At 40.0% G+C, this 22,388-nt stretch overlaps 1 protein-coding gene and 1 long non-coding RNA gene across 5 annotated transcripts in view; both read left to right on the forward strand.

The window, feature by feature from the left end:
• cv-c (RhoGTPase activating protein) overlaps positions 1-6,307 on the forward strand; it is a 152,743-nt gene extending 146,436 nt beyond the window's left edge. For all 4 annotated transcript variants that reach the window (XM_086993867.1, XM_086993868.1, XM_086993869.1 and 1 more), the window contains one exon: positions 548-6,307. In XM_086993867.1, the coding sequence (XP_086849993.1) occupies positions 548-734 (187 nt within the window). In that variant the 3' untranslated portion in view covers positions 735-6,307. The remainder of the gene's footprint in view (positions 1-547) is intronic.
• Positions 6,308-18,296: 11,989 nt separating this feature from the next.
• On the forward strand, positions 18,297-21,490 carry LOC147754838 (uncharacterized). Its single transcript, XR_015330513.1, has 2 exons — positions 18,297-20,744; positions 21,120-21,490. It is a non-coding gene; the product is annotated as an uncharacterized LOC147754838 (long non-coding RNA).
• The last annotated feature ends 898 nt before the right edge of the window (positions 21,491-22,388 follow it).

Genomic DNA, 22,388 nt, shown 5'->3' on the forward strand with positions numbered 1-22,388 from the left:
GCTGTTCGCCCGGTCATTAGAATTTCGAAAAGGTCGCGCGTCAATAAAGCATCTAGCGGGTAGTCGGCGGCCAGTCAGCCCCTAAGAACACTTTAATGAGTAATGAGTAATTAGTTATACATTTATCGTAATCACCTTTGATTCTTACCTTGGTGGTCAGGTGTTCATGAGCTGAGTGGGCCGTAACGCATGGTTGTATTAATTGTGAGACTGTAGACCACTATGACGTCATATCAATTCATCCATATTATTCTCATGACCAAATAACTACCGCTAAACATTAAATACTAGCTAAATGCTGAAGTAACCAATTGCTCTGATACTTTATAGCCTTCGAGATACGTGCACGTAGATTATATTTTTCGGTATGTTTCGATAATGCTTGTTAACCGGCACCGTATTTCAACCGGTCTACAAGGAGCAAAATACCCCAATTCAGTTCACTCTATCGTGCACATGTTCCGAACGTTTAACTGTGGCCATGTCAAAACAACGCAGTTACGCAGCGGATAGACACAGATTGAATAGTATTGATTTTAATTTGCAGGGGTCGTGGAGGTGACTGGCATAATCGTTCGGCAGGCAACATCCACGCACATCACTTGCTCAAAATGGCGCAATCATTCCGGGCAGCTTCGACAACGGTCCATACGGGGTCGCTTACTAACGGCCAAACGGTACTCAGTCAAGCAGGATCAACAATCGCCGACAAACAGAAAGAAACGAAGCTATAGCGTAACTAAAGATCCAATGTTTTCTTGGTTCAAAGGACCAACCAGGCCACTAATTACTCACACTAAAAGTATATATGGAGGAAACAAGATCACTTCGTAAAAGGTTGATATTGCTCCAAGAAACAGGCTACGATAACCGTTTCTCAACAAAACTAACGAGAAGATTTCAGGCACACGTGCACGTAAAGGTAGCAAACCGGAGATTATAAATGTCGCGTGGAAACAATGTTATTGTATACATAGAGATCTATACGTTATGGATCAATATACACCTATCTGTTGTTCCTATTTTATATACAAGACAAGCGAAAACACAGTAGGCAGGAAGGTAACTATTGTGTTATACAGTGATGGCAGGCGCCTGCTCTGACAGACTTTTATTCCTGACGACAAACTGACAGTGGTGACGAAGGAGGCTGAACACTTGGTAAGGTCATGGTGACTCCGCAACCATCCAGGACCAACCAGCATTACTATGACGGCGTCTGCATGTTGGCAAGCTATCAAGAAGTGAAGAAGTATTTTGTTCAAACCTTATTACAGACCATTGCTCCTTGCGAAGCGTCGACTATTGGCCACGTCGGGATCAGCTCAAGTGATTACCATGACAAGACGCGAAGCTGATAGATAACGAGAAATCTCGGGGTCGGCGATAAGTTTTTTTTTATATAGAAAACAAACTGCGTAGTCCAGCGCATGATACGTTCTTGGTATCAGATACCCTTGCAACACTGCAAGGGGCCAAGAGGAAAAGAGCGTCTTTGGGGAAGGGGGATTCGATAAAACTTTTTGTAGGAACGATTCCTCAAGCATCTGCGCAATATTAAAAAAAGGAAATAAAGAACAACACGCTGGTTTAGGAAATCACAAGTTCGACCTAATAGACATCGAATGTATCTCCGATAGAGGTTAGCGACCGTAAGGCAACAGTAGGAATGATAATGTTTAAGAATTCACTAAAGGTCCTAGCAGACTTAGTACGTATCCTCTGAAATATCTTTATACGTAAAAATATAGAGAAACCATAGTAAGGCCTAGTTGATGGCGGGCACGTTCTTGTGGCAATCACAGGACACGACAATATATGTGATGTATCTGAACGACATCTATGTACAGGCGATGTTGTCAATTGTATGTAAATAATATATGTGTGGACGGATTCAGAGGTAGCAACAGGTCGACGAAGTAGTCAACTGTCAGTTATTGTGTAATTTTTCTTTGATGTCGTTTTTTTGACTAGGTCTTACGTGCGCCGTGTGGCGGGGTCCGTTCTGAATATGGAGGGAACATTGTATCCCCACGTACGGTATACAGTGTATAAATAGATTACCGTCAATCAGTGCCGACCACTTTGTGTAGCAGTGTTCAACTTTTATGGTAATGAATCTGCAAAGTCTCAATAGCACGAGACAGAAAAATGATGATGTAAAGTATTCGATATGAGTGAATGGTTCAGTCCAGATTTATTAGACCGATCCTCACAGAGCCATGTGGTACCACCGTATTTTTCCATATCGTTCCATTAGGAACTGAGCGGCAACGAAGATTACTCAAGTAAACAAGTAACTATTTGCTATTTCTGGTCGTCTGTTTCTAGCGTCTTTTTGCTATAGCCCACAAGCAATTGAAGGGTATCAAGGCTCTAAGTTATCTCTAAGAGATGAACAAACAAACAAAGATTGAACTACGCGACGCTAATACATATCGATACTGATTTGGCTACACGTTTTGCCGCTGCTCAGGCGTGCCTCTATCCGAAATCGGTTCCTGGAGTACTATGTACGATAAACATTACGTTATATAAACACTAAAGGAGACTTTGCCCTTCTGCTATGATAGATGATGATCAATTGAGGATATGATAACAGCAAGGAAGGTGCGTAACAATCAACTAATGTTTGTTTAGCTTTTCGACATCTCAGTTGCGGTCCGTAACTTTACTTCATCCGTCCACATTATGTAAATGTGCTCGTTAGTATATAGTTGCGTGTTAAATTATGTAAAAACAGACTTTGATCAGTTTTGTCGTACGACTGAAGACAAAAGCTACATTATTCCCACTTTAGAACAGTGGTAAATACTCTCTCCGAGTAAATAGCTAACCGTGAAGGCTGCTGTTCCTGCTGCTGACAGGGCTGTATAGTGAATGACTGGCGGAAAGAGAGAGATATTATAAATGATACAGGTATTAATTTTACTACTCTAGTTAAAGTAGAGACGTATTAGTAAATCATACAGTGTTGCTAGTACAAGCAGACGAAAAAGCTTCCGTCGATGAACTATTATAAGAAGTTATTGTTATTATGTTGTCATATTGTAAAATAAGTAGTAAAAGTTTAAATTATTACGTAGCTTTCTTGCAATGGCTATTGACTGATGTGTTTCAAAATTAGCGTTTTTTTTAAACGAAAGACAGACAGGCCATAGGAAAGAAAGGACGACAAATAGAAATTAAACGTTGACAGTCATCATTATAAAACAGACGTGGAATCAACATTTCTAATATTATTACAAAACACCACAACGCATAACTTAATAATGGAACCCTCTCTTGCGTCCATAGCAGTTCCTCGATGAGGTCACAACGTTGAAATAATGTTAATAAGTAGGTATTGAGGTGGCAGCTGCTGTAATGAGAGATAATAAGCTCTGCGGACTATTCAACGTCGTATGTTGCACGTAGTCCATACACGAAAGAAGCCATATCTAGAAGCTCATTGCTTGTAGCGTCTGACCATGATCGACCACAAAGTCATTTAATCAGATTCTAATATCGGAATAGGAAAAACAACTTGGCAAGAGTGTAGAACTGATAAACGGAAGATAAACTCAGAACGTATGTTAGGGTTACATTTTCTACTCTACCGTCACTCTCAGTCAAGTATATATGTAGACTTGACTTGGATGTTGTGTGCGCGTCTCGTGGCCTCAAGGCTTTGTCCTCTCGAGTGGCCACGAAGCCGGTTTCGGTGACTAAGGACAAACAGGTCAAAACGGAGGTACCGAACAGATACGCTGAGGCAAACGCCACCGAGATTTTAACAATAAAGTTTATGTAACGAAAAGCAGCATATTGAGAAGCTGTGTCTCGTCGTTGCGGGCGCGGACACGGACACAATTAAAAAACACTTCTCGGGAAAAGGGCTCGACGCGTCGCTTTCACGCAGTATTACGTCAGGTAACTGAGAAGTGACTTCATTACCATCGTGTCATTGTACTTGTTGACTGTAATAAAAAAAAAAAAAAGTAATAATGAAACAGTTACAAAATTCGAAAGTTCGACCAGTTCCTCTCTGGAGGATAGACGACTTGTTTGATTCAAGCATTAGCGGTTGGCTTTTCTGGCCTTTTTACTGCCGGTCGTTTCGTTGTTTCGGTCGACGAGTGTTAATGATACTAATCGTCAGTAGGTCTAATTAGTGAAGATGTGGATGACGATGATAATTTGTAGAGACGACGTGACAGATGTATTCTTCTATTATACCGTCAAACAGTATTGTTTTTACGAGAAAACTATACAGGCGTGTTTACAGCATAAATAGAAGAATGAGTAAACATGTAAAATGTTTATGGAACATTATGTGAAAGCGTCAACGAACAAGACCTATTGTACTACTAGCTGAAATTAAATATATTGAAGCTCTAATAATAAGAGACTATCGAACAGATGCAAGTTATTACGTATGATAGCTGCCAGAGACAACGGTGGTGTGATGGTTATGCTGAGCCGTATGAAGCCGTTCATACAAAACGACGTCCTTAGATAGATGCTTGAAAGCAGACGAATTAAATGAGAAAAGAAAGTATATATTTGTCAAACAGATGGTGGATTGGACGAGCAAGCAAACCAAATAGGATATGGCGATTAACAGCGACATCGATGATGACAATAATAGAAACAGTATTCATAAGAAGCATAATACGAAGTATTCCCGAGTGAATGTATGAACAGCTGGTGATGGTGGCAAAGTGCTGGATAACAAGTGGACAAAACGCTCCACGATAGCGAAAAATATATATTCTAATAGATTGCACGAATAAACAACGGACCCAACACGCTTACAACATGATTGCTCCGCAACACAGTTAACAAAAGACGCAGCACACGACAAGAAGAAGGTCGACTAGGTGTCACGTCCATGGGACATGCGACTTCACGAATTCCACGTCAACTCGCTTGACGCTTACTGTCTTCAGATTGAATGCATGGGGACCAACTTTGTGTTGATATGAATAGTCATCTGTGATCAATTGCGATCTCGTCCAATAGAGGAAAAAGCTATAGTTAAAAAAAAAAAAAAAACAAAAACAAAAAAAAGAATTGGTTCAATTACCGGATAAATGGATACGCCATAATTTGTCACCTATTAGGACGTCCAAATTCAAATGTAGGATTCTGTTACCGGTTAGGAGAAGCAAAAAGCTGAAAAATAGCATTCGAATGAGTGGACAAGTCACAGAGGCAGGATACAGAGGCCGCAGCAGGCTACTAGTGTTTCTATGTACAAAGAATAGGTATATTGACAATACTGTCTGTATGCCTTTGTTCGATATTTGACGGTTTGATGGATATATCAAGCTATCCGTCTACTGGTTTACCTCAGAGTTTAAGTTGTTTCCTATGGATTTTCCCAGAGAGAGAGAGAGAGAGAGAGAGAGAGAGAGAGAGAGAGAGAGAGAGAGAGAGAACTTGAACATTTTTCTCAGTCTAAAGTAGCTTATGATCATTGATAGAATTCGTATTTGTATTTCACTAGAGACGTTTGCAGTAGGGCAGCAGAACAACCCAAACTTATAGCAGCTGCTGGATTTCGTTAGCATTGGTAAACCGCTTATGATAAAGGTCTGAAAACATGGCGAAAGAGTACCGCCAGCGGAAGACGCGTAGGAATTGTCATTGTCGTCAGCTGTAGTGTACCGCTGAAACAGCCGTTCCCGTAGCAGCAGGAAAACTCCACTCGTACTGTACGTTAGCTGTGTGGTGTCCTGATGAGTATAAGGCCAGGCCTCCTTTTGCTTGCCCTGTATCAAGCGTGATTTGTCTCGACTAATGATTATTCAATTCAGCGACTAGCTAATTGCCGTTAACCGACGCTCTTGATCCGGCTTTTATTCTGTTTCATAAAGTGACTCCGTCGATTACTATTCATCCAACAACGTTCAATGCATCACCCCTATCACTTCAAAGTTCGACTAAAAACACGGTGATGATGATCGGCGAAACAGGCAGACTTTATCGCTCAACGGAATTGTGTATTTTATGACTACGAGAACGAACATGGTGAAACGAAACAGGACTCGGGAAGGAACATAGCAGTAGTGGGCGAAAAGATCATTGAAAAAAAAGCACATAAATATCAATTCCTAATATATGTATCTAAACCACACCGTTCATCTATGGAAAAAGGTTTATATATATATATATATATATATGAAGATTACTATGATGAGTACTATATATAAACCCGGTTGCACCAACATATCACCAAAGACAAAAATGGGAAAATACTACATAGAAAAAAAAAAGTCGAGCAACAAATAATAAATGAAATGTCATTTTAAAACACAGCAAATACTACTATCTGTTTTTCCTTTGCTGATAGTTGAAGAAGCAACTGAAGTAGACTATGGGAGGAATTAAGTAGCAGGGGGGGGGGGGGGAGATCTAAAACTGCGTGTACGCGGTTAAAGGTCGTGTTGGAATTAGAAAAAAGTTGTTAGATGGGAATCTTGAACTTTCTACCTAGCGGCGTCTAAATATTTTGTTCTTTCAAGTAAGGAACACCTCTTTAAGTCTACAGAACTAATAACTTACCGAGTCATAAGTATGCATATATTTATCATAATATATGTACGGCTCGAAATGAAAGTTCTACTTAATATGAAAGTTCGTTTGTTTTTACATACAACTAAACTGATCATCGTAGTCCGTCTTCTGGGCCCGCACATCGCTGTTTTGTCAAATAAAGTCAATCCTCCATGGCGGTCGGGAAAAGCTGGCGTATTGTCGATAGTAGAACGAAAAAGGATTTACAGTTATTGAACAAATGACAGCCGCCAATCGGCCGGGTCTTCCCTCTTCGAAGCGGCCAGTACAAAAGCGGGTGTCCTCCGCCGTTGAAAAGCTTTATGTGGCCCTCACTATGCATTCCAGATAGGGGTGTACTGCTAGGTTTCAGCAGGATGAAACAATACAGCCTGCTGCATTATCTCCCAGCCCTGCACCCATTCAGGCGCGCAGGTAATTTTGTATCAATTAATAAATTTATTTACGTGGCAGTTGAGGTTTACGCAAACAAACGAGCCACTACACAAAAATCCAGAAGTTGAAAGCTAGTATTAAAGTAGCGGTACAGTCGATCGCTGATAACACGGCTTATCTAAGACTATTATACTATTTAGTAGAAATTCTGCCCCAAACGTCTCATTTTTCTTCTTATTTTTATAAATGTTGAGTAGAATTGACCTAACTCCATTCGTCCGCCTAGTACTCAACGTAATAATAGCTTCAAGCAACGTTACGGATGCTTGTGTCGCTGTATGACAGCTGAGGTAAATCGTCACTTCATTTTAAGTAACCTGAAGTAGAGGCTGAATTAATGGGACAGCCCAACTACGGCGTCTGTACAAACAAAATATGACCGTTAAGAAGTTCGGGGGGTTACCTTTTAATATGTAATTGATTCACTTCAGTAGTACAGCGTTTATTCACCCAAAAACAATGACATTAAATCGATTCCACTTGAAAATAACGGAAAATCATATAAAAAAAGAACATTTTTATATATATAGCTTTTCTGTTTGTGCAAAATACGTTTGTTTTGATTTATCGAACAGTGAGCTTTTTTTCATTGCTAGACTGGGCAAGATCTTCATGAATCGGATCAATTTTGCTGGCATCATATAAAAATAAAATGTATTTTATTCATATATCTCATAATAACTTTGCGTTATATCATACATGATAGAAACGTTGTAAATAGTTCGCACTAAGTTAAAGCTTGCTGACTGGGTTTGTTTCAAAATCATTCTCGAGTCACTTCAAGGTTTTTTTTGTCTTCATCAAACACAATACCTGGAGTACATACAAACACAAGCCGGAGTGCGAATCTGGTTTTGTTAATCTTGAAAAATCTTACAATAGACCTAGTCAGCCACCTGAGTCGCGTGCGAATCACATATTCCCGAAGCTCTCCATGAAACGAGAAGTACTTGCAAAACGTCTCATACGGGCACCTCGTCTAAAGTTTGCAGACCATAGCTTTATTTACAGCTATGCTCGAATTTAAATAACGGTTGAATAAAAGCAATAGGTTTTGTCCTATGCAAGCAGCCACACCCTTCACAATGAGATGTTCGCTTTTATTTCGATGTATTCGATTTATGTACGAAATTATCGAACAAAAAAAAACCCGGAAGGATAAGGCCGATCGCTAAATTTCAGCAAACACTTTCGTAGCTGTCTTACAATAGGACGATCATTTAGAGACGATAATTAAAGAGCCGACCGAAGTGAAGGTACCCATCAAGGTAGGAGGCCTGCAGCTGGCTCAATTCTAGCCTGTTACATAATATGTATACGCGTGACAAATAGTCAGCGGCATTCAAAAAGAATGTTGACGTTCTCAAAGTTTATGCAGCCGACCAAAGATGGACGCATTATGAAGATAATGTAAAAGTTACTTAGAAATCGTGCGGCAAAATATCAAGCAGGGCCACAATAGAGTAACGTTAGACTCTGGAACTATGCAAACGTCTCTAAGACATTCTGCTCACCGAAAGTGGCCTTTCGCTAAATCAAGCTCGATTGATCGAACTGTGCCGGGAACTCAAGGCCATTTGTTTTTCGTGGTTTCAGCCGGTCACGGCGTAATATCCTTCTAAAAATAACTGTGTCCTGAGAACTCAACAAGTATGCTTGCTCTACATGCTGTCATCGATGTTTACCTTTAGAAAATACCGTTTGAAATAGTAACCGATGTTGGCTTCAGGAAAAAGACAACACTCTCGGTCTCAACGCGACGGCTAAAACGAAACATCGTTTTATTTACTTTAGGTAACTACCAGTTCTTTGATTGTTATATTATCATTGTTTTGGCTGTAGAACCAATCGCAAAGAGTATTCCTAACCAATAGTTAATAGACTTTAGTTATATAACAACGCAAACAAACCGAGAATTTTCACGTCACGTAAAGCACGCTCTTCATTACCTGATTACCGAGGCTATCAGCATTGAAAAAATTCCTGCCAACTTAACAGCCGAAACGCATTCAATCCCAGTGAACATCTATGTTATTTTTGCAGGTTGTAGACATTTTTTTGAAGTTCGGATTGCGTACTGGTGCTGCATTTACCGTGACTGGCAACAGATTTCTATGCAAAATTGTTATGGCTAACGAAAGGTGGTGACTCTATGCCGGTATGGAACAAAAAAAAAGGGTACTAAATAGCTGCGGGAGATACGCCTATGCCTATAGTTATGCTAGATCTCCAATAGAAGAAAGACTATCTGCTAGTGGAAACCCAAAAATACTAGACAAAAGCAAGGCGGTCCGAATACCTATAGTCACATGTAGTATAGATCCCAGTCAACGGAGGAAACATTCATTTAACAGATAGGGCCCGGTAGATCAGTTGAAATTATCTTCTCCACAACAATGCCAGACATAAGTGGCAGAGACGATCGAAATCACCCGTAGAGAGTTTGTACGGGAGCTTCTTTAACATCCCGCAGCATTTTGTAAATTTCGTGTCAACAGCTTAATAACTTGTACATGAAATTACTAATGGTTCTAAGGGTTTTTGGCAAAGGCCGTAAAGTATAAGTAGATCACAATTAAATGTATCGTAAGAATCTCAATAGAATTCTCTGTTTATGTTAGGTAAAAGAGCCGGCGTGCTTCTGGATTAACCAAATATGGAGTCATCGACTCCTTATGTAAACGTTTAAAGTATAACCAGTTTGCGAATTTCACAAACATCATGGATTAATAATAAGGAGACTGGGTAATCAAAATTTCTGCTTACAAAATTCCTCTTCTCATCTAACTTACAGCAATATCGTAAACTGCACAGGAGGCATGACACACTTTCAGAGACGTTTTTTTTTCTAGATAAGGGTCTAAAAATATTAGGCCTATGTCTGTTCCTCCGTGAACTAGGCGTTCAGGGAGAATCTGCATTATATAAGAGCTTAGGCTATGTTAGGGTGTTCGCAAACGTCAGTGCCTTGGTCACGGGCACAGTCAGGTTTTTTTTGCATAATACACTTGACGTGTGTCGTACCAGGACCTCGATGCTCGGTCTTACAAGACGCAGTTAACCCAGGGGCATTAACATATAGGCAATAAGCCGCACGTTTGCTATATAAGCGAAGAAGCAGTTTCAGTGCAATCCTAATTTGGTATCAAAAGCCATCTACTGAGTTAGTTTAAAGCACTGTTTGATTAGACTGGTCGGCAAATAAAATTATAGGATATGGGCATACGATAACCGTCACGCCAACGATTAAAAAAAAACACGTAACAGAGCTAAACAGTCGTCTGAAGCAAGCTTTGGGCAGCAAGTGTCATCGAACGGTTCCTTTTGTACGTGCGTGTTAACTGTTCTGGTTACTGAAAAAGAATTTGTGTCAAACTTTCGAAACCAGATGAGAGAAATTAGACGGCGCCACTTGTCCTGGCGCACCGAACATACTGAAGGGGGTATTTCGGTGAATCTAGCCCTAGTACTATACCGCCTTGCTCATGCTGCTTGACGCCATCGGATATTTGTTTTTAAATTTATTTGATAAGCCAAGTTTTTATTGCCTTTCGCAATATAGCTTTCTATGAACGAGAAGCCAAGGGACTGATTTCTATATGTATAATTTTGGCAATTACATGCTGAAAAAGGTATAACATTAGGCAGTTATTATCAATTGTCAAAGAACTTTGTTTGTGATGTTATTTAGAGACCTTTGCCTTATTCTGCGTAAATGGCTCGTTCTGCCTGTAACTAATCAATCGCATTCTATATATATATATATATATATATATATACTATATACAGAACTGACCTGTACCTGCCAACCTGCTCCGCAGCTACCGTCAATAATAACCAGCCAGATATCGACGTACCCTGCAGTATATCGTGCTACATACGCACGATGTTTATCCTTGTCGCATCACGGACACGCTTCATAAACGGCAGCTGTTTATTAGAGATTCTTTCGCGTGCACTAGCATCAGACACGCAGCGTACGCAAGGTACAAAGCGATAGAGATAGTAAGTAAGAACAGAAAACAGAGATTAGCTTCAGCATTTATGGAAGCCTGTTACGTCTAATTCCGTGCAGTAACTTTATTTTCATATGATCATATTGATGCTGTTCCATAGGCGGATATGTTAAGCTGCCGGCGTTTTTATGGATTACACATAACCGATGGCATAAAAGTATAGAGACATTAGCACCTGAACGTTGCACTTCAAAATGCTTACGCTAGCATCATTAATAACTTCAGTATGCGCTTCGAGCGGTGGGTGTCTGATACTTTTTTTTTCCATAAAATATTGTACATTATCGTATTTTCTACCCAGCGAAGCGAATGTCAAACGCTGCCATCGCTGACAAAATGTAACCTTGTTGACTCCTTCAAGCTTGCGACGAAGATAAAGCACGTAAGGATTCTTTTGAGATAGATCTATTAAACACAACTATTAATAAGGAGAAACAATCTATTTTCCTCTGAAAGATCAAGTTTAAATTCTCAAGCAAAACGGGTGGCTTAAGAACCCGCAGTCAATGAACCTTGTGGTAAACAACTGTTGCTTAATTTCTATTACTTAAATTAAACTTAGGGAAGGGGAACAGAGTCGATACGGCATCTGAGGCCCAAGGATCGGTATTACGACGTCAATATTAGCAACACAAAATGACACAAGGTTCATAATGTATTCATAAGTTAGGTCTGTTTACTCTTGTTCTTCATTATGGCTTGGCCTGGTAAGTTGACGAAGGCCTTCAATGTAAACTGGTGGACCAGACTTAATAAACTATTAGAAGAACGCAGTATTAATAACAAATATTAATTTCATAATGGTGGCCGGTTGCTGGCTGCTTGGAAAGCCACCTGATGTTGAAAGAAGACCAGACGGCGTTGGAGCTGTCATAGAGGTATCATGTGAAGTGTACAAAAAAAAAACAAATCATTTATGAAATTGCGTGATTTTTGGCCGAAGTTCCAGAAACCAACCTATATCAGCTCTATCTATGGAGATAGACTTACAGCAGACAATCTCTAATGGCTACAAGATCGAATATATCTGGTCGAGTATCAGGTTCTATTAGATCTACATCTTTTAAGCTTATCAATCGTTACAACTTCCGTTTTATTGACGGAATGTCTAAAAAATATCGGTAAACAAAAGATACACTTTATATCATATAGAATATTTTATGAATATTAATAATTTTACTTAGCTGCAGAATGGGTCCAATGTTCAAAACAGCTTTAGCGATGTCAAATGATTTCTGTAAATAGCACGGGCGTTCCGCGACTTTATTGTAGATTAATGAAAAAAAGGACAGTATTCCCTTATCTTGAAAATTAATTATTAATTTATGCCCATGGGAATAGCGGTTTCAAGTTGAAGATAACTGAGACAATGGGCTGTGTGGACATGCTTTGGATGCGTCAAAAACGAATCAATTACATAATTGAAAAACGAAAAGTTAAGTTACTTCTATGTTTAATTGCCCAATTATTTAGTACAGGATTAAGCAGGCGATAGAAATCAAAGAAACAAATGTTCGGGTTCTATTCCGCGAACGCCGTTAGCAATTGCCATAGTAACCGAGTTTAACGACCTATACTTGCCGCTAAGCAATCCTTAGATGGGTGGCTCCCAGCACAAGCTCCCAAGCTTCACCGAGGGTCATCTTCAAGCTTAGACAGCCAGCAAGGACCAACATTCAGGAACTTTGTCCTATCGTTCGCTAGTCAGCACCAGCTTGCCTTCCTTATATAGACACAACATTACGAAATACTTCTTTTACACTTTTTTTTTTTACCTGTATGATTAAACTGACGAAGACAGAAACACAAGGTAAAAGAGAAACTGAGTTATAACCGAGTGACTAATCGACCTAGCGGTCACTGTAGCAGTATCCGTTTAAAAGGCTATAGTACAAAATGTTTCAACTAGCTGCTCGGACGATCTGTTTGAAGTTCGGGGACCTCTTTAAGCAATATGTCAATATTTTGCATTCAAGCATTTTAGAACTATTGTTACCCTTCAATCTGATATACGTTCGTTTACCCAATGATCAACTAATTTACTAGAAATATCTCGCTTTTTAACAGATTACTCAGCCTATACTATTCACTACTACTCGCTAAAATTACTAGAGGTCCCGGATCTCTTGTTTTTGTCTTATATGACTAGAAACTTCCCAAAACTTATATTGAGCTGAGATTGCTGCGATTATTATTGCAAGCAGAGAACACGTAGTACAACGATTACCTTCTCATACATTTTTTTATTAATCTTCTGGTAACAATTACTGGTTGTTACATACAGTCGTACCGTCAAAGTATTTATATCAACGAAAAATTATAAAGTTAAGAAAGTATGGCAGAAATAAAAAAAAATCCCTCTTTCAACAATGGATCAGCGCGAAGGCAAGTTAATTCCACTTAACGACAGCTTATTTAGCCCGAAATTTTTTATTTGGCTTAAAAAATAATGTGTGCGGAAGATTGAACAATGAAACAACGTGTCGTGCCGGTCTCTTTGAAAATAACCCAATTAGAAATAGAAAGACCAGCCTAAGGATTGATAAATTCGTGAAGAGCAGAGAAAAAAGCATCGTACTTTTTTGTTACTTGCTTTATTGTAGTCTGCAGGGTATCGGTTGTGACAGCTTCGTCCGCCATATCTATGAATTACTACTATTATTATTGCTAGTATAGGATGATCAATTTGCATAAATACGTGTGTGGTGTTAGAAAGCGTAACAATGAAGTTGTATGCCGTCCAATTCAACCATGGAGACGCGGCTCAAAATTTTCCGATTTATAGAGTCGCTAAAATGGCCTTGTGTGAAGAAAATTATAGAAACGATGCGTTATTGACGCAGGGGTGTGGACGGGCCTTCGCCTATCTCATTTCGTCAAAAATACGATTACGGAAAATAGTTCCGCGTCGTGTTAAAAATCTACGAGGAACAAAATGTCAGTTCGATACTTGATGTATAATTGCCAGTGTCCCTTCGTCACGGAAGTTTTAACACTAGCCAACTGACATTCCCAGCTAACATCTTCCTACCGTTCCCCGCAAAAACGATCGATCGTTGAAAGAAGTTGTTGTTCTTATATTTAAACGTAAACTTTTGCCGGCGTTCGAGTGGCATTAAGTTCGATGGCAACATGAAAACGCTGAAACATATTAAATTGATTGACATAGAGACTAAATTTATAGGCGGGAACAAAGTTAAAGTTACAGCGCGCGAAAATAGGCAATTGCTTTTAGTTCATACGTTCTTCGGAGAAAAAGACCTATTGAACTTTCTTGTTTATCCATAATCTAGTACAGCAGGCGAAGTCCGTTAGGACAAGATGAATTCCTGCGAGGGACTAAAATTTCTTAAATATATCATCACTTAATCTCAATGGCGTTCGCGGTGGATCATTTGACTCATAAAGCTACAAGGGAACACTTCAAAGATCTGCGTTCTCTCTTCGTTATAATGCATGCGACGCAGACCAGTTGTTACGTTCATGTGTCAAAATATGTGGTCTGGATGACCACTGGCAGAGGTAAAAACGAGATATAATGAAAAATACTTTTTGAAACAGGTACGCTTAGACAGTCACCATAGTCATAGTATGCTATCTCTAGCAACGATAAAGAATACGTGTTTGTTTAATAAAAAGCTGAGTTACTGCAGGCTCGTCTTACGAGTGCAATCAATTGAAGTGACCAAAAGTTAGTTAAGTGCGTTGAATATTAGACAATCCTTAACAATATTCTCTAGCTGCGTTTTTATTTATTAAGTATTAAATTATTCTCCTTGAACGGCGAGAAGGACGGCGTGAACAGTACATCGGTCGTTCAAAGATGCCACAGATGCCTAGAACGCTGACATTGGCCCGGATCGTAAACAGGCTACGTTAGGCGCAGGCATTAATAACTTTGGCATAAGGCCCTGATAAAGTCCACAGCAAATCTTTGCGTAAAATAGGGGTCTCAACGAATCTTTTTTTTCGACGACTTACCGATAAATTCGCTGAGAATTATTGGCGTACTGGTTCTCATTGCTGGTGACTCCGACTTGGCTCTCAAAGTGAACCTCGTAGACCAGAGCGTTATACGGTAGAGTCAGCTTTAATGGCAATGCTGCAAATATTGGTGACAGCAGCAGATTCTGGAAGCGGTTAGAGTTTAGCTTCCTTTCGTTCGCTTGCTGGAACTGTGTAGCATTCTAGTATTTGGTATATTTCTTTACTCCAATGTGCCGAACTTGAGATAACTGCAATCTTGTGCAGTATGGCCGTGTTTCCGTAACGCCTAGTTGGCTTCTAGAAACTTCTTCAACGTGCACATTTATAGGATATTGTAAATCCTTCACGATGTGAAGGTAGTGCTTCATCAGCGACGGTAAGTGTACCCTTTGCGCAGAGTTCCATCGTTCTTAGTCCTGCTGTCTCAACTAAGCAATTATGGACCGAATTACTAGTACCAGTATAGCGAGCGACGCTGCTGTCTGTGTAGATTGTCACAGAATAGCGGCTTTGTAAATGCAGTCGTGGGATGAAACAAGTACGAATCGAAAACAGCCAGATCGCAACTAACAAAAAAAGCAGGATTTTAGATTCGTTTAGCGGTCAGTCAACAATTATATAAAGCCAATTACAGTTTCCTAAAAAACCGTTCTAGTCGTGCATTGAGTCATTGCGCTGCGAACTGTCGTGCCATTAGAGACTCAAATGAAGGCTGAATCATTATCTTCGTGTCGAAGGGAGATTTCGTCAAGAGGGGGAGCTGCAAAAGTTCTCGAAATAAGAAATTTTTATTGACTGCACACTGATCCGTTTTGGTTGGTTAAGCACGTGTTAGCTCGGATCGATATACCTGTGTGAATGCGACGAAATAGATAAGGCTATGAGACCTATTTACCGTCTTATTACTTAATCCTCCGGGTGTAGTACGAGGCAACGTATGGAGACAACAGTTCCCGGTGACCATAACGATGACCGTAATAGAAGCAGTTCCTACCTACTTCTATTGCGGAGCAGCTTTAGCGAGTATCGGATAGTGTGTTTAGGTTTAAATTGTATTACTAGCAATTGCTGATGAGGACGGCACAAGCTGAGTCGGACAAGTTGGTTATTAAAACGAACACACGTTTATGTGTGTCGATTCAGTGTGTATTACGTAAACAGTTTCTCTATTACAAAATATGCCACGTTGAGAGATTGCAGAGCTCAGGCTATATATGGGGTTGTTCGTCTGATCAATTCCAGCAACAAGGATCGACGTTCTTAGATGCACTCGATCGTAGATGAACAAGATTGCCGATATCTATCTTCTAACTAGCTATTTCTGAACTAAAAAATTAACATTCTTCGAGTCAGATACGCGTCCGTTACATCGAATAGAAACTTGCTTGTAGCTTTACCGCCCGCTAGAAATGTACGGCCCAGTCCGCGTACGCAGATTAGAAAGCAGACAAGTTTGCATGGGCAGCACGTTGAGAAGCCTAGAAAAATGGAAAAGCATGTGACTTTTCGCGTTATATCGTTATAATTATCACGACGAATGTACACGCCTGCGCGAAGTCAGTACGCCTTGCCGTGTTGTGTAGAACAGACGACTTCTGCTGATGTTTTTTTGCTGCTATACTTCATTCACGGCGCATTTGAAAGCAAAGATAAATGGGGCCACAGTCTACCTTTAAAGGTGTAATGAAAAATAAAGGTACATTACATCGAATACTGGTCTTTATCCTGCTAATCTTGCCATCTCCCCACGTGCAGTGGCGATCGAAGTGTTTAATAGAAAAACAGGCATACATAAATTGGGACAGAAAACTAGCAAAGAAGACGGAAGTGAATCCAACCTTTCTTTCCAACTTTTCTAGGCATTTGACCTTTTCACATTAATCTAAAGGTTTAGAATTTAATTACCACCTAATATATCATTTGGTCGGCAGATTACTGCATCCATTTAGTAGTAGACAAGCGTGAAGAGCTTCAAAAATAAAAGCAATAAATTACATTATATGACAATTCAAATATAATACAATTTACAGCAATTGTCCTTTATCGTAAATAGAGATAGTACACTTCGTGCATCTTTGGCCAACACCTTCTCAATATCTCCTGCCTTCTCCTATAAATATTTTCGTCTAATCTAAGGATATACTCAGCGCAGAACGCAACCATGCCTTTGTCGTGCTATAATAGATGAACTAGCCTATGATCGCCATGTACGCCCCGTTTTCTCCTCACGTGCCTGAACGGTTTCTCTAATAGGACAAACCAGCGGCAGCGGTCATGGCCAGGGCCGACATCGCCACGGCCTTGCACAAATAAATCTGCAAGCGGATCTTGAATGATAAGCTATAAAACCCCACCAATGGAGGAAATGTCGTTTGCTGCAGTTTCCTGCACTATGGGCTAGTTTATGAAGGCAAAATATAGTGGGGCAGCCCTGCGCAGAACAGTGGGGCATTTTAAGCTAATTGCTATAAATTTCAGTGACGGCCAGACGCAACTTTGTTACGACTAGCATTGCCGATTATTAAACAAACCAACAATTAGGCGGTGCAGCAATTGGCACAGGCAAGCAATTAGAAGAGAGCAGACCTATATATATATCGCTTGAGGCAATAAAATTGAATCCGCAGAGCGATTTTAAGATGGAAGAACAAACTACTGCGTTACAAAGTAGAGAAAATACATTCTATCAATAGTTCTGTTTCTGAACTGGCGTGTCAGAAATTTTGTGTAGATATAAACGCAGACCACTAATTTTCTGCTATGATATAGGTACGTAACGAAAAATGCGTAGCTATGAACATGAAGCGCCAAAAAGAGAGCGGCGATATTGATTAAGAGCTACATATTTGTGTGTTATTTTAAAAAAAAACCGCTTCGTCTCGTTTATTGTGGGGTTCCATTTGTTATACGACATCCACAGTCACTTACGTTGACGAACCGGTACAGCTAACGTCGGTACACCAACTCGCATGAACGTTAGATCTAAAGATTTGACGTTAATAATTTCAGCGCAGTGTTTATCCAAGCCCATAAAGCGAGCCCACATCTGTTTTCAGATCTCTATGTCATCCATGTTACAGGCCGATACGTGTTTATCCCACGCGTTTGAATATATTTCCCGTTGATCTTTTGAGACATGTTTGTACCTTCTGCAAAATTTCACAACAAACCTGTAGGATCACTTCTACATGATAATTGGAGCGACGACAGTGCTTAACAATAGAGTATTTTAACCAACAGGCGTGTAATGTATTTTGGCTCTTTAATTAGCCTTTATTCTCAGTGCTGTGTAAATCGTATACAGACGCATTATCTATGTACGTGGAAAACTGTTTGAGAAGTTACATTCAAGTTACTAGGTCTTTCTGGTCGATTAGGTAGTGTTGGCCCGAACCGCTTGATGATAGGGTACCTACACTATTGTGCGGTCAATGGCAAACAAACCTATCGAGAACAACGATCAGGTTAGGAAACAGCTGGCGAGTCACCTTATATCATATGGCACATTTGGCCCGTGGCCTACATGCATGATTAGTTTGTTTATTTACGGAATATCTACAGTGGAAACTACAGATTTACCCGACTGGCGTAAACCAGCAGAATTATGAATTCTGATGATGTAAATGTTCAGGCCCTTCGATTTATACGAGCCGTATCTACAGGCTGATGATGCAATGAAAATATCTGGAATTGATAAAGGCCTAGTCGTCAGAAGTTGAAATAGAATGCGCGGATTTGAACAAAAATCAGGTATCGATCTTAAGATAAGCCGTATGACCGGGAACGCTTGAAAAGTATTTTTGGCCAGCTAGCCCTTATGTGGATATAAACGGAAACGTAGTAAAACAGTATCGTCGGAAAGTTTCCGATGACACAGTGACCATTTGCCCCTTTGACTGACTTGATCCAAGTTTAAATTGCTTATTATCCAAATGTCGGAAGGATTATTTTGAGCACGACTTACTCAGAGCCCGATACTAAATACGTCTGACGTCATTATATCCCAGACAGCTTCCAAGTTTTTCGTTAAACAGGTGAAAAGGAATCAGGATTTGGGACGAGTACGTACAGTACAACCGTGGCGACCGCATAGGAAAACTTGTTTATGCTGGTTAGAAAATTCTGAGATCTAATAAGACTTGAAGGTCAATTACATTGCCTTAAACAAGCGCAACGAAATTTGACTTATGAATTTTTGTTATCCCTAACTGTCACGTTACGGTACACTGAAAAATAATTGCCTACGGAAAAAGTACAAGTTACTACAAGTGCCAACGAGGCAACTTAACTAGCCTTTAAAATTCACCCACTGGAAAAATATTGTTCCAACGAGTTTGATTTCTTGAGCTCCAGCCTGTCGACTAAATTATTCCAGCTTAATAAGGTTATACGCACATTTGTAATAAATTAAAATTTAGTTTTAAGGCAAGGTATCACGGGTACTACCGGCTATCGAAAGACGACGTCATTTGTAGACTACACATACTGTGCGCCTGGTCCATTATTTACTATGGTAGACAGCCACTCATGAGTATACTAGAAAAGCGAGCACTACCATAACTGCATCACAAAACTTAATCTTAGGGACTGGGCTCGTCAAACAAGATAGATAGCGGCTCACGGCAGATATCCTGTCAGAGGTAGGAATTGCAGACAAGCAACAAAAAGCGATTGAAGTATATCGTATATAGGCTACTGCGGTATATCGTTTCCGTCCATAGTGACACAAAATAGCGACGAGACCCCTGTCATAGAGGCTTTCGCACGACGTATGAACCTAATTCAAGCAATGCGTTTACCCCACGCACTAAATACCGCCTTTGGGGATACGCTTAAGACAACCACGTGTTGTCAACCGGAACAGACCGCGCAAGACAACGAGTTCGCGATCAAACTCATTGAGAACTATGATTTCCATGTATGCCCTGACTCGAATCATATCCAAAGTGCCGATCAGCGTAGAAGCTATAGAGATCAACCAATGTTACCCAAAAAGTATTTGCACGCTTGCCATAATTTAGATCTCGGATCAAAGGTCTTGAACCGTAGTTATCTTGTAAGGTTAAACACCACGAGCGCCATGCTTACGTTATATTTGGAGCAGCCCACCACAGGGCAGCAGGTCCGACCCGACATGCCATCTGATACATGTTTTAAGCCATGACTAATCATTATGAAAAGGTGCACAGAGGGGCGCCTTGCCAAAAGCTGCTCGTTATCCCTTGAGGAATAGCAGTCGAAATGTTACTAAAGCATCTGCAACAGCTAGAAACAGACGTTTCCTATAATTGAACGTCTGATTTCCGTTTCCATGTGCCGCGCACGTCCCTGTAAGCAGTGTCTAACCAGTACACATTTAACATCTGTCCTTCACAAGAGATTGTCAATGTCCGCTCCTGAAAAAATACATTAATGCCAGCAGAAGACCGGTTTAGAATTCTAAATTTACCAAGAGTGCTGGTGTCGACTCTGGCATGCGCTACTAAGTAAAAGTATCTAAATAAAGCTCCAGTTCGTTCCGGAATTGTACTTAATTCAGTTTTTGGATGAACAAGTCTAATCTATGATATATTGGCCATTTTACTGGCCCTTGTGAATCCTTCAGGCAGTGTTTTAACTTAGTTTTCCAGAATGTAATATCTTTTTTTTGCAATAAAATCCTTAACAGGTTTTTTAAACCATCCAGATTTTTTCCGCTAAAGGAGCTCTGCAACGGTCGGAAAATATTACAATCGGAACTATAGGGTGAGTGAGGCAGAACAAGCCATTTAAACTTGTACAATCCTTGGCTGATGAAGTTGACATTGCTTTGATGATGAAGGTTTTTCTTCTGTTCAGCCTAGCCGGACACCTTTCTCAGATGCTTTATTGAAAACAATCGAACTGTTCACCGTACTCAATGGAGCTAACGCTTTGATTGTTTAAGGGAAATTCACAGATAGGCTATTCCTGACAATCCCACTAAATGCACAGCATTATCTTCTTCAGATAAGGTCTCGCTTTAGCTTTCATTCGAAGACTTTGACCACGATTTGCCCTAAGTGGTATTTTGTAAATTATTTTCTCTTCATTGTCCACTACCATTTTTGCAATAAAAGGGTTATGCTCATTTACTTTCAGATGATAATCGGCCCTGCAAATGCGCTTTATTAGTGAGCGATTGGCCAACTTGTGAGGAATCCCGATGTAGACGATAAATTGACGTAATCGTTGCCTGTTGAAACAGTCAATTTGGGCGTTCCTACATTTTCTTCAACCAGATAATTCGCAATCAAGCTAATATGTGGGTTCTTATCGACTACAGTGCGAATTGCAGCATCCTCATGGACAAAGGATCGGCTTGGACGTGCCTTTTCGTCGATACTGAAGTCACCATTATTGCTCTTCCGATCGGTTGCAAAATAATGTCTATCTACTTCTCCCACAAGTTTCCTCACAAATTTGGGTTACGTTCAACCCTCTCCAGAAATAAACTTCTGAAACTGACGTTACTTATACTTTTGTTATTTCTATATTTAGAGGCTTATGCAACTAAACCAATGAACTAAGGAGAACATGGTTCTCTAGAACAAACGACCGCTTTTCTTGCCTTATTCAAGTTTTTTTCTGGTCATAAAACTCGAATCGCTTGAACATAGAACTTATGAGACGACCCACCAAATACTGGAGGTTTTCATAATATAAGAACTAAAAAATGGTGATTTAAATGATGACAAAGGAACAGCATCAGCATCAATTGCTGCGAAGATTACTTAATGATGTATTGTTCATGACTTAACTGCGTCACTGGTTTGATACCTCATCGGATGTGAAGACAGCGGCTAGATTCCAAAACCAGCTTAATCAATAAATTCGGTTTGGAAAGAATAGCTTGTGCATATGTACACTTTTTGACTAACGCTAATAGTTTTAGTAGAACCCACGAAGTCTAGATTGCATTTTTTGCGGGAAAATTTAGTGCAGTAAAATGGCAAACTCACCTGTATAGCAGACCTGCTGCTTACCATTTTTTGCTTCTATATATAACCCAGCGGTATCAAGTGCTCGAATCCTCTAATATAGTGGTATTAAGCCACCGTTCGCACGCTGTTTGCCAGCGAGGGACAAATGAACCGGAAGCTTCATCTATGAAGCAGCGATCCTTGCCTATTGAATTATTACTACCGCAACACCGGTGATATTTGTCTACTCTACATAACTAGACGGTGCAAGCGTACTGCAAACTTTCTAATCTTCGACCGATCTTCCTTCCTCCATTATTTCCACCCCAATTTGATTCAGTTCATTACGCACCGTCGCTTTGAGCGGCCCGGTAATGTTCACGAGCTGAACAGGACGACAGTCTTTGATTGTGTAAGATAATAACATGCGTGGATATCTTAAACTGCT

Source organism: Varroa destructor, unplaced genomic scaffold (genome assembly GCF_002443255.2).
Source record: "Varroa destructor unplaced genomic scaffold, Vdes_3.0 BEIS01000006.1, whole genome shotgun sequence".
Taxonomy (NCBI): Eukaryota; Metazoa; Arthropoda; class Arachnida; order Mesostigmata; family Varroidae; genus Varroa; species Varroa destructor.